The sequence below is a fragment of the Acipenser ruthenus genome, chromosome 2 (genome assembly GCF_902713425.1).
Source record: "Acipenser ruthenus chromosome 2, fAciRut3.2 maternal haplotype, whole genome shotgun sequence".
In the NCBI taxonomy this organism is placed as follows: Eukaryota; Metazoa; Chordata; class Actinopteri; order Acipenseriformes; family Acipenseridae; genus Acipenser; species Acipenser ruthenus.
Genome location: NC_081190.1, coordinates 28033955 through 28046054, shown reverse-complemented (window position 1 = coordinate 28046054; position 12100 = coordinate 28033955). Strand labels below are relative to the sequence as shown.

The window sequence follows — 12100 nt, the reverse complement described above, 5'->3', positions numbered from 1 at the left end:
ACTCACTAACAAAATCTGTAAATTATTTGAAAACTGATCACTGTGATTATTTATGAAAATCAATTTAAAAGAAAATATATTTATTTATTTATTTATTGCTAGGGGGGCCCCTAGCGGCAGGGGGCCCTAAGCAGTCGCTTATGTCGCTTATACCTAGAAACGGCACTGTTACCCATGCACAGAACTGCGTAAAAGGCAAAAAGCAATGCAATTTAGCAAAAGATTTTAAAAAAAACACCAGTTTCCACAATTATAACAGTATCCAAAGCCAGTATTTAAAATTGCAGAACATAGTGCTCGATAAGGCCCTAATGTCACAGTTCACTTGCAAATGAAAATGCACAAAAGCAACTAAAGATCACAGATTTAAAAAGAAATATAAAAATGCATCACAGTATCTAAAACTGTTTAATGACTTTTACATTAGCGTAGCTTCTCGTTCACTTTGTTTTTGCTGCATTTTCGTCATGTGAAATTGGAGGAAGTGCTGTGTAACTGCACAATAAAGACAGACTGATTTGGCATGGGAGAAAAAAAAAAGTGGGTTGTGACAGATAACAAGTACATTGTAACACTGAATAGATGGGCTTTGTATCAGAAAACTGGAGACGGAGTCGGAAATCATGTGTGACGGGTAAGTGCATTCATTTGTGACATTATTTACATACAGTATATATATAAAATGGGGATTGATTGTATTCTTAATGCAGGGCGGTAAAACGCGACTAACCTGTATCTGGGTAACGGATAACCGAATGCTGACTGTATGTAGTTGGTGCTTTGGTTGGCAACAATGCATGTCTATATTGTCCCAATGGAGGATGATTATAGAGCATAATTTCTCAACAGCTGGTTGTTTTTGCTAATAGCGAGTTATAAATAAAAAGTAACTTGGAGCAGTGCATAGTTACAAGTATGGGGGCATTACTTTATTAATGCACGGCCTATTTTAAAGTGGGTGGGGCTAACCAAATCATTAAAAGTGGGTGGAGTTAACAAAATAATTTAAAGAGGTGGGGCTAACCAAATCATTTAAATGGGGCGGGGTTAGTGTCGACGCATAGGGGGGCACGCCTGGTCACGTGCCCCCCCAGATTTCTGCCAGGCAGTGGCTTAAACAATGTGTTAGGATCGTTCACACTGAAACATGTGTAAGAAATTGCAATATTGTTATATTTTTCGCTTCCCATTATAGCGGGGCGGACGTGGCATGGGCGGCGCTGATTTTTCTTTTCGCTCACGGAAAGAACTTTTTATTTACCGCGTTGCTATCAACCAATGAGAATACATAAGCAAGCTGTACTTGCTCAACCCCAAACACAGATGCATGAAACATATAGGCTATGATTACTGTATATGCTATGTAGCCTAGCTACTACACATATAGATGTGGTAGAGGACATCTACTATGTAATGAGTAGCCTATGTATTTACATAGAATGCACTCGCCTCATGACATATCTTATTGCCAGCTGACCTCTCCAGCAGCCAGCCTACTAATAAGATTATCATTTTTCACGGATTGTGCAGCCAGCTTCATCAAGGGACGGTAACCAAGTCCATCCAGGTCTTGGAGATGGAGTGGTGGTAAATGTACAACCTGTTATTAATTGAATAACTAAAGAAATAAATCAGAATGAAAGCAGTTCTGGACGCTGCTGAGAGAAAACCGGCAAAACTGTTTCAATTCCTGAGTTCGGTTACCTACTTGTTTTCATTCTGATTATTTGTTTAGGCTACAACGTGTCCGTCAGCGAATGTCAGTGCAGTGTGATACCAAAAAAAATGAGTGGTTGGATTTGCTGTCAATCAACCCAAGTTTTTTGTTGGATCAGCTGTTTGTACATTTTTTTGTGTGTTTAAAGGCGCTGTAGTTATACAATGTAGTTAATGCAACTGTGTGCACAAGTCCCTCCTCTCCCAAACCTCCAGAAGATTAGGTACCATCGGCAGTCCTGCGTCAGTCAAAGAGTAATTACATTAGTCAGGATTTGTGAAATTAAATAAAATGGTTTGCTTTGCTTTGAACACCAAATGTGAAATAAACAACCATAAGTACGAATGAAATTATATATAGTTATTTATTATCAAAATGTGAAATTTGATGCGCATGTTAAAAGTTCAAGTCCTTTGCTTCGTATTTCCTTTTTTGTTTTTAAACGGAAGTGTTCTGAACTGAATCTCTCTTTTTAACTATTTTGCACAACAGTGTATTTGGTTATTGGATCTTCTTTTTTTTTAAAAAAGTTATTTATTTTTCGACAATAAAACGTCAATGCACTAATAAGAAATCAGGTTGCCAATTTCACCACTGTGACTATTCACCTTAAAAAAGTTACCATTGCCACCCTCTCCCGAAAAAAAATCCTGGCTACGCCACTGTTGCCAGGGTTTATTATTTAAAAATGCGCAGTTTATTTCAAACTTTCAAAACATAATAACATAACAAAGAGTGTCTAAGACCCTTCACCGTTATATTTGTTCTCGTGTGTGACTTTCACTTTTTCAGTCAGCGAAAATATGTGCTAAACGGAGTGAATTTGAGCCCTGTTAAAATGGCAAAAATACAGCTACGTTTGGAGTTTTTCTACAACAAAAAAGCTAAACCTCCAACGCCAGAGACATCAACAGAAACCGAACCTGACTCTTCTGTAGTTCAGAATGTTACGAACAGCACAAGAGTGTGACGATCCTTCCATTTCAAACGCTCAGGTTAGTGCAGGTGTAGATGTCTGTCGATAAGAGACTCTTGCCTGTAAAGTGCTGTTTGCAGCTCTCTTGATTGTGACAATCTGGCGTAGAACTGTTTGTGATGAAATATCTGGTAATGTTAGAAAGCTAGCTTAATGTTTACATAAAAATGGTTAAAATCGGGCATCGGGTTTGAGCATTTTTTTAAAAAAATTTTGCGTGGGGGGGGGGGGGGGGGGGAGGGGGGTGATGGGGGTGCTGTGCCCCACCAGTTTTTCAAGCCATGAGTCGCCAATGACTGCTGTGCACTAAGTTCTGTGGAGCTGGATGTCTTTGCGATCGGTGTAGTTTGTATCATTTACAGTGTCTTTGACGATCTCAGACAAGCAATCCACAGTGGAAATGGCGGTGTGATTTGCCACTAGAAACGCTAGTTTCAATTCTGCCCTTCTCTTTTTCTCGTTAACCTCCAACACGGGTGCTACTTGGAAGCAGTTTATTTTATTCAAGGCAGAATTCTGACAGACTTGTCGACATTATTAGGTCGATATAATCAATAACATTGCAGATTATAAAGAATATAACAATATAAACTTAAGTAATATAAACTGAATTTCCATCAGAGTACATCCTGCTCATCCGCACTCTAGTGTATGATTCCCTGTGTTTGCAACACTACTGTAAAATATAGAGACACCAACTGAAGACAACAAAACTACTACTTCTGAGTTTCGAAAAACTAAAAGTGGTGGCAACCGAGCTGCCACCAATTCCAGGGTTCCGAAACACCCAGGGGAAAGTGTGCCCAAACATCAAGTGAGTGTGTGTGTTACTCCGATTCTGATTGGATGTGTTATTAATCATGTTGTGTCAATCATGGCAGAGATTTCATGTTTATATAGCGTGCACGGGAAGGCAGCAGCAGGGCTGGTAGGTGACGTAATCACACACACAGACATAAGCCTGGTATACACTCCTTGCAAAGGAGCCGGCTCGTTTGTACAGCGGCATCGGCGCTATGCTTTAGTGCAAGAGATCCTAGGTTCGCGCCCACCCTCCGCCTGTGTGTGGATTGCCTCGCTCTGTGTGATGCGCCTGCCTGCGTTAACCGAAATCACTACATTATTCATGGTAAACATTGTTGTAGTTACAGTAATACTCAGAATTATAATTATTATTTATACACAGACAAATATAAAATATAATAATCACAATACTCTAACACTTTATAAGTCCAGAGATGGGTTTTATCAATAAGCAGATACATGAATGTACTATACGATTATTATTATTATTAGTGGGGCTTGCGAAGCAAGAGTCCCCACTTTAACTCTTCGACATACTTCTTCTTCTTATTCTTTGGCACGCTACTCCTCTTACACCGTTTAAGCTAGAAACGCCGTTCAAACTTTAAAACGTGTAGACCGGTCTGGAATAGTGTGCTTGTATACAACTTTTTGATGTACTGTATACTTTTTAAACTATTAAGCTTTTTGTCCTTTTTTTGTCCATCTTCATTCACTTTAATGAGACTTTTTTCAACATTCTAAAGCTCCCCATTGTTTAAAAACTCCCAGACTTCCAACATTCTATTTACTGTAAACGATGTAACTTTTGACACAAATCAGCTACTTTGACCACTTTCCCAACAAGTAAGACAAAAAGTTAGAGGATACGGAATCTTCCTCTACTTCTCTGCTATTCAAATCTGAAATCAAAACAGAAATAACTTTTACCAATAATTATTTCGTTGTAGACATTTATCTGTTTTTATTGGTAGGATTTATTTTTGTATATACCAATACAGTATTCGCAAGTTTCTTCTTGTTGAATAAAATAAATAAATAAATAAATAAATAAATAAATACTCAACATCTTGTGTGTCAGGATAATATTATGTTTCCACTTTCAGTTGTCTTACAGCTGCATTTGCCATTTCAACTCTTTTTTGTAAATAAAATACACGCATCACAAAACCTTGTGTAGCTCTGCAACTGAACAAAGCTATTTCAATTCTGATATCTGATTTGAAATCCTTGTAAAATTGCACAACTCTACTTAATGCCTTTCTGTTGATATACTGGGGTTTAATTTCTGATTTACGGTTATCAAACTACAAGCTAAACAGACAGCTGTCATATTCATGCCTAATTCTGGTCATTCTGCGTAGGCAAAAGGGTTAAATACGACTGGAGCAAAACACCAGCGTCCCACAGTTCACGTGTGTGCTGATGTTGCGTCGTTATTTTTATTATGTATTATTTTTTTTATTAACAATACAAATTTACTACAAAAAAAAGCAGTATTGATATCAACCTACAATACATATTATATATCATTATACATACATATCCTAACTCATATATGGATGGAAATGCATCGAACTGTCTGTCTGTTGTTCTTCTTCTTCTTCTTCTTCTTCTTCTTCTTCTTGTTCAGATTAAGAAACTTTGTGCGATAACCATTTCTTTAAGCTCGTGACCTCATTACGTACATTTGTTTGTTTGTTCGCTAGAATCAAGTTTAATGGAAACCTGTTTTTGTATTACATTCGCATATATTTTATGGAAACGTCTATTACATTAGAATGCTGGTACTTTAAGAAACATCTCTTGTATGTTTTGAAACTGTAAATGCTACAACTATGATTGTTTTTGCTCTCAGTCTGCAGAACTAACATGTATATCACATTTAATGTTTGTAATTTATATAACTTACCTGCCCACTCTCCCAGTGATGAAAAGAAAGACCGAGACAGGGGACACCAGGTCTTTGGAAAAAGGATCTTCACAAGCTTGATGAATTTTAGAACATACACCAGTGCAACTATGGCTCCTAGAGAAATTAGAATCAGATCTACGAAACCCATTGCTGTATATGCACACATACACCTCTGATAACGAATCACTGCCAGCAAGAAGTAAGAGCAGGACGAGGTGGAGGCTACAATTCAGAACTAACCCTTTAAAGTGTCAATCACAGTGTGTGGCCACACCTCACTATCAGTGCTGTACTCCTAAATCTGAAAGTACCGGAACGCCAATAAAATACAGATTTTCTTAAACAGAAAATATACAAATGCACGTTTTATTTGTTCATTGGGTTTGCTGTAACATTGTAATGCTTGGGTCTCGCCTGCGACTTTTATAAACTACTACCCCACTACTCCCCTACTCCCTCCCGGTTTTCCAGACAAATCTGGCTTGTGATACTGTCTTTGGCGGTTTGCTTATCTTTTATCGTGTTTTTTTTTTTCTGTTTCTTTTGATGAGGTCATCACTAACGTAGAAGTTCAATCACCACGATGCCCTGCATAGTATATCACGTACTCTCCACCCGTCCTTTTCTGGAAATTCACTGGGCTGAATGAATAGTTACTTAATCCCGATTCGAGGTTTAAGTTAATTATTCGAACAGTTACGTATGAATTTTAGCTCACATTCTAAGAGTGGCATAAACAGGCATTCACAAGCTATGTCATGAAATACTTGAAATTATGTCGATAGCCTGGTTGTGGCACCTCAAGTAGCTTATCATTTTAAAGTGTATCTTCAAAATAAAGTAGATTGCAGAGTGGCATAAGTAGGCATTCGTAGGCTATGCCATGAAATATACACCCTCCCCCTTACAAATGTTTGCCGCTTTACTGACTACTAGGACTACTAGCTCACATTCTAAGGGTTAAATCACATTGATAGCCTGGTTGTGCCACCGCAAGTAGGGTATCATTTTAAAGCTTAAACATTTCTCATCAAAATAAAATAGATTGCCGTGGCATTCGTAGGCTATGCGATGATTTGTTTTGTTTTATGCGGTGAATTCCTTTGTTTTGTGTGTGCAGTTTTTCACAGTAAGTTTATGAATTTTGTTATTTTTTGTATTCTGAGTTTTTTATTATGTATTATTTGCATACCTGTCAACATTGAGTTTTTAAAATATGGGAGCTTTTGTAAATTGAAATCTTAGTGGCCTCAAGTGAATGCCTACATAAGACAGAGTCTTACGACTATTCCACTTTATTATAGACTGTGACACGGCGCTCCTTTTAATTGCTTTTAAAAAGTGTAGAAGAAAAACAACCATGAGATGCTTCCTAATTAAATTTTCTCTTGGCCCTTGTGTTTCTATTGTACTGTAGTTGTAGGTGGCTGATTTAGTTGTACTTTCACCACACAACAGATATAAATGCTGAGTGTGGTACTGCATATTGACCTCGCCATCAAAGGACGAGCCAGGGCACCTATTTTCTGTTTTATATTTGCAATTAATTTAGAACAATTTGTAGATTTTATTTTTCACTTTGACATTATGGACTTGTTTTGTGTTGATCAGTGGCAAAAACTCCTAATTAAATCAATTTTGATTCCATGTTGTAACGCAATAAAATGTGGAAAAGTCCAAGGGGTGTGAATACTTTTGAGAGCCACTGTACACCCTTACTGGCTAACCCAGTTACATTTGTCTGTCATACTTTATAGCACCAGTTTGAAATCCTGCAAACAGCTGGTTTTATGAGCGGTACTGGCTTTTTGGTGTTTTTGTGATCTCTCGTGCTTACCACTAACATAAATCTTCGTCCCATATCCCACCGTTAAAATCAGTCAGGGTGGGGTGCAAGGGACTCAACTGCACCTGGTCCAGGGCTTTGGGAGGGGAGGGGCCCAGCCCTGAGTCCATTCCTGTTTTTCTCTGAGCCCTCTTTAATGATTAAATGTAATATATATATATATATATATATATATATATATATATATATATATATATATATATATATATATATATATAGGCACCGTCTAATCTACTGGTATTAGAAAAATAAACCATAGCAAGGTAGTATTGGCGGACTGTCAATCAAAACACAAATTCTCAAATCAGAACTAACAGATTTTTCTATCTAGATGGGGCGCAGAGCGGGCGCTCTGGCAGTAGGTCAGTGTTAAGGTCATGTGATTGCTCTGCTGGCGGATGTGATAGTACATACCAACAGATGTTAAAAATTCAGTATTATTAAAAAAATGACAATATGTCGAATCCGCTACCAAAGAACAAATCGTGTTGTGCAAATCGTAAAGAGCAAAAAAAGACAGCTACAGCTTTGTCAGGTACTTGGTTATTTTACGTAACTTTTTTTTACTACCTTGATACGGTTTAGAGAAATAACCTTGCTTCCTCGTCTCTTACTCTATGGAAGAGCACTAGGGCAGTGCAAGAAAAAAAGAAAGAATTTTTTTTTTTACATGATGATGTGAACTCTCCATTTCAAATGGTACAGTAGCTGATTTCAGAAATACCTGAGCAGAGGATTCCCCAGCACCCACATTGGACTGCAAGCACTGCTTTCATTTCCAAAGTTGCAATCCTTCAGTAAACTATCTTTGATAAGGAGAGATTGTCTGCATTGACTGTACTGTCAATTGAGAACAGACTTGCAAGACAAGTAAACTTTTTTTATATAATCGAAAAATGTGCATTCCCTTTGGGACCGGTTCGGTACTGGGTCAATTCAGCACCGGTCGGGATCAGATGCGGGTCAGTGACCTTGGTATGGGTCCACCGGGTCACAGCTACTGCTTGGTTCAGCACCGGGCACCGGTGCGGTAATCTCGGTCCTGGTTCAGTACCAGGTCGTTAGCGGGTCGCAGTTACAGTGGGTGGTAACTAACGTACATGGACGCCCATCTGTAAAAGCCACTGGCAAAACCACTCAGTCAGTACCAATACGAGACTGAGGGAAGCCTGCTTGTTAGAATGAACAAACAGCCTTCGCAATGGTGATGCGAAAATATCTGATCACCAAAACGGCATTGAGATACTGGGGTTGTAATTGCAAGCAACAAGCTGAAGGGAGTATCTCGGACGTCGATGCCACCATATCAAAAAACTGAAAGCTCAGGTAATTACCTGCAGGGTAGTTCTGCCAATGAGCTTCTAGTATTATCCTCAGGAAGAGGATGTTGTGGATATTTAAACCTGCTTGCGAAAGCTAAGAGAAGGGGGTGATTGAATTTAGGGTGTCTCTTATTGTATAAGTGATGTGGTTTCGCACAGTTTGAGCAGCCAGAAGCACAAGATGATTTATCCTATACAATAATAGACACCTTACACAGGATTTACTAACTTATAATAAACCATTTAAAATATCGGAGTCAGCCGTCTGTATCTGCAGAGGTATTGAAGTCATCCAAATGGTATTTCCTGAGTTTACGAATAGAAACTGAATAAAGTAATAGAAAGAAGTGCTGCAGACTGGAGTTTGTTGGAATTTGTATTGCTTCCTTTAGCTTTTCATTTAATAAAGCTAAAAACTGAATTCAGGATGTCTCTTGAACATTGTTTTCTTTTAACAAAGGATATGTGAGCGCTACCAAAGGCAAGTCCCATGTTAATCTCACAAGATCTTCAGAAACTTAAAAGGGACCTTGGGGCTTTGCAAGATTAATTATAAACTAATGTGTTTGCAATGGCAAATAGAACATGAGAACTGCTTCCTTGCTTTTACTTGTTAAAACTCTCTGCATGTTCTGCCGGCTGTGCTGCAAGTGTTTTTCACATCTCATAATGACAAGAGCTCTGAAACAGCTGAAACTGGCTTGTTTTGTCTAGTTCAGGGTCCCACACTCGGACTCAGCTAGTGGCCAGTCCCGGTTTGGGGTACTGATTGTACTGTGCTCATATTTAAAGGTGATCTTGTTAGGGGCAGTAGGAATGTGCAGATACCCGTATTTTCTGAGTAATTCCCTTTAAGTTTTTTGTGTGAATTATAGTGTTAATTTCACAACAAGTAAAGTTGTCTTTCCCTAACCTTAACAATTGGGTACTAACCAATGGCAATTAACTTTCGCATTGAGTGACTGGAAGTGAATTTTCTTTTCACCCGGTACAATTAAAACAGTCCTGCAGCTTAGGTAAACAAACATATTCAGGTTAATTTAACCTAGGTCAAATAACTAGTCCCCTGCTACCGTGTACTCTAACATAGAGCAGTCATTGAATAATTACTCAGTTCTGTTTTTGGGAAGAATCCCTATATTCCTCAAGAAAGGCTAACGTCTCATTTGAAATGCCTGGAATTGTAAATGCCTAATTGGTGGATTCTACCTCTGCCCTAAAGACACATGAATCAATTGAATCGCTACAATTCCAAGATTCAGTGAAGTAAATGTTGTTGGATATAAAGTAGGCTATGCTGTGATAGTAGCTCTGAGATCCTCCTGCTAGAACAAACAGTATGTTTCACATACAGTATGCAGGGCATGGTATCCTTGACCTTTGAGTCAGAGAATATTCACCCCCTCCATATTGTGCAGTCAAACTCTCTCACAGTGCTTCCCTGCTACTTTCAGATTAGATAAGACAAAAAAATGTAAACATGTATTCAGTGGTGTAACTTTGATTTAAAAAGTGTGTGTGGGGTGGGGTGGGATGGAGTTTTGGTGTTATGTAGCTGAGGCTAAATAAAACAAAATCACAAACGTTGCCTACCATGAAAGCTAATTCTGTAAACTAAAAACACACAAATTCAGTTCCAAAGGATAGCTAACTGCTCAGGCTTGATCCTACTATATTACATTTCAAGTTTACATTTTGCTTAGCTTTTTGGAAGCAGTTATTATTATTATTATTATTATTATTATTATTATTATTATTATTATTATTATTAAATACTAAATCAGTACAGCCCCGGTTGAGCTGTAGATAGTTGTAGTTGTAGTTTTCTAGGATTTACTGAACAAACCTTTTCATGAATTGCTATTGAAGTAGTTTGTTCTACCCACCTGAAAACCCCTTGTCCAGGCCACAAACCATTTCAAAAGCATTGATAAATAGAAAACATTAACTATCAATTAAACTTCAGCTGTCAAAATTAGCCTCACACTTTTGTCCTTGGATCTCTCTCAGCTCAGGCATGAATAAAGACATCAGTCTTTCAAGTCATTTTGAATTCCTGGCTTCTCTTCCAAACAGTCTACAGATATCTGTGGTCATTCATACACTTACTACCGTAAGTACAATACAGTATTTCGGAGGCTAGAGAACATTATTTGAGGTTTCATACTTTTTTCCTGGGCCACTGAGCTGTGTAATACCAGTTTTTTTTTCTTTGTTTTTCTGGCTTTTTAATTACAATTTCTCTTAAAGATAGGGTTATGAATTCTATAGACATATGCCACTGTTGTATTTTGTAGAATATAATTATTACATTTGTAATGAATTTGCCACAGTCAAACCATAGCATATATGTTTATAGCGCATAATAGCACCGCCCCTGCCGCACTATTTTGCAATGCCTTACACTCGCTCGCTCGACAGTTAGAACAATAAAAAAAAAAAAAACATGTATATATCCAGGCACGCCCCCAGAAACCTTTCACATGGTAGGCACAACTGAACCAAACCGACATCTCATCTTATGCCGATAACGACTCTGCATCAACATGCTGTAAAGTGTCAGAGTGCTGCATTTCTGTTCTTTCCTGACTTTCCCTTTTTAAAAATGAATAAACGCAGCGCGCTGCCATCGAGACAGAACAGTAACTACAGTGACAGCCAAATAGTACACAACAATAAAAGCTACAAATAAACCTATTTGAAATACAGACTTAAAGGAAAAACTAGTTCACAAATCTTTTATGCTGGTTCCATTTCTAATCATTGTACTCTCACAATCACTACAACCAACCATCTCACCCTACTTGGCTGACTTCTGACAGCTGGCAACAGGGTATCACATCATAAATTACATGGCTTCTTTTAGGTTAAATGATAAAATCTATACCCACGCCTTTTCTGATTAATTAAATTCTAAATAAATCATTAAAACACTTAAAAAAAGCTGCTCCCTCACTTAAATCTCATATTGTTATACTATATATATATATATATATATATATATATATATATATATATATATATATATATAATCAATGAAAAACAAGATCTATATTGCCTAGTATTATACCTACATATATAATTGAGGTCTAACATTTGCCTTTATTTTTGCATTGTGTAGTACTGTATCTCCAGCACTCTGCTTTTGGTCGTATTGTGTTAATTATGTTTTACCCCCATGTCACGGATTGCACGTGTGGTGATGTCAGACCAGGAACTGAATGACACAGAGTTGACAGTGAATGCGCTGCTTGAACCGGTTTATTAAATTACCAAATAAAACATTTAAACAAAACACAAAACACTTGGCCAAAATAAATAGACAGACAAAACAGACTCAAACAGTACCGTGCTGGTCCTTCCACCACGAGTAGTTTTTTTTTTTTTATTTCAAGAAGGAAACAATGACATCTAGGGGGGATATTTGGAACACAAAATTTGCTTTAATGTTAACAATTGCATGAAACAAAATAATGAGTTTTGAAACCAAAACAACAACGAAATAGAGGAGCTTGCAGAT

At 37.6% G+C, this 12100-nt stretch overlaps 1 protein-coding gene across 2 annotated transcripts in view; it reads right to left on the bottom strand.

Moving 5' to 3' along the window:
- The window catches only part of LOC117419279 (17-beta-hydroxysteroid dehydrogenase type 3-like), a 404515-nt gene extending 398635 nt beyond the window's left edge, over nt 1–5880 (bottom strand). For both annotated transcript variants that reach the window (XM_058993070.1, XM_058993077.1), the window contains exon 1: nt 5410–5880. In XM_058993070.1, coding sequence (XP_058849053.1) covers nt 5410–5578 — 169 coding nt within the window. In that variant the 5' untranslated portion in view covers nt 5579–5880. The remainder of the gene's footprint in view (nt 1–5409) is intronic.
- Nucleotides 5881–12100: the final 6220 nt, after the last annotated feature.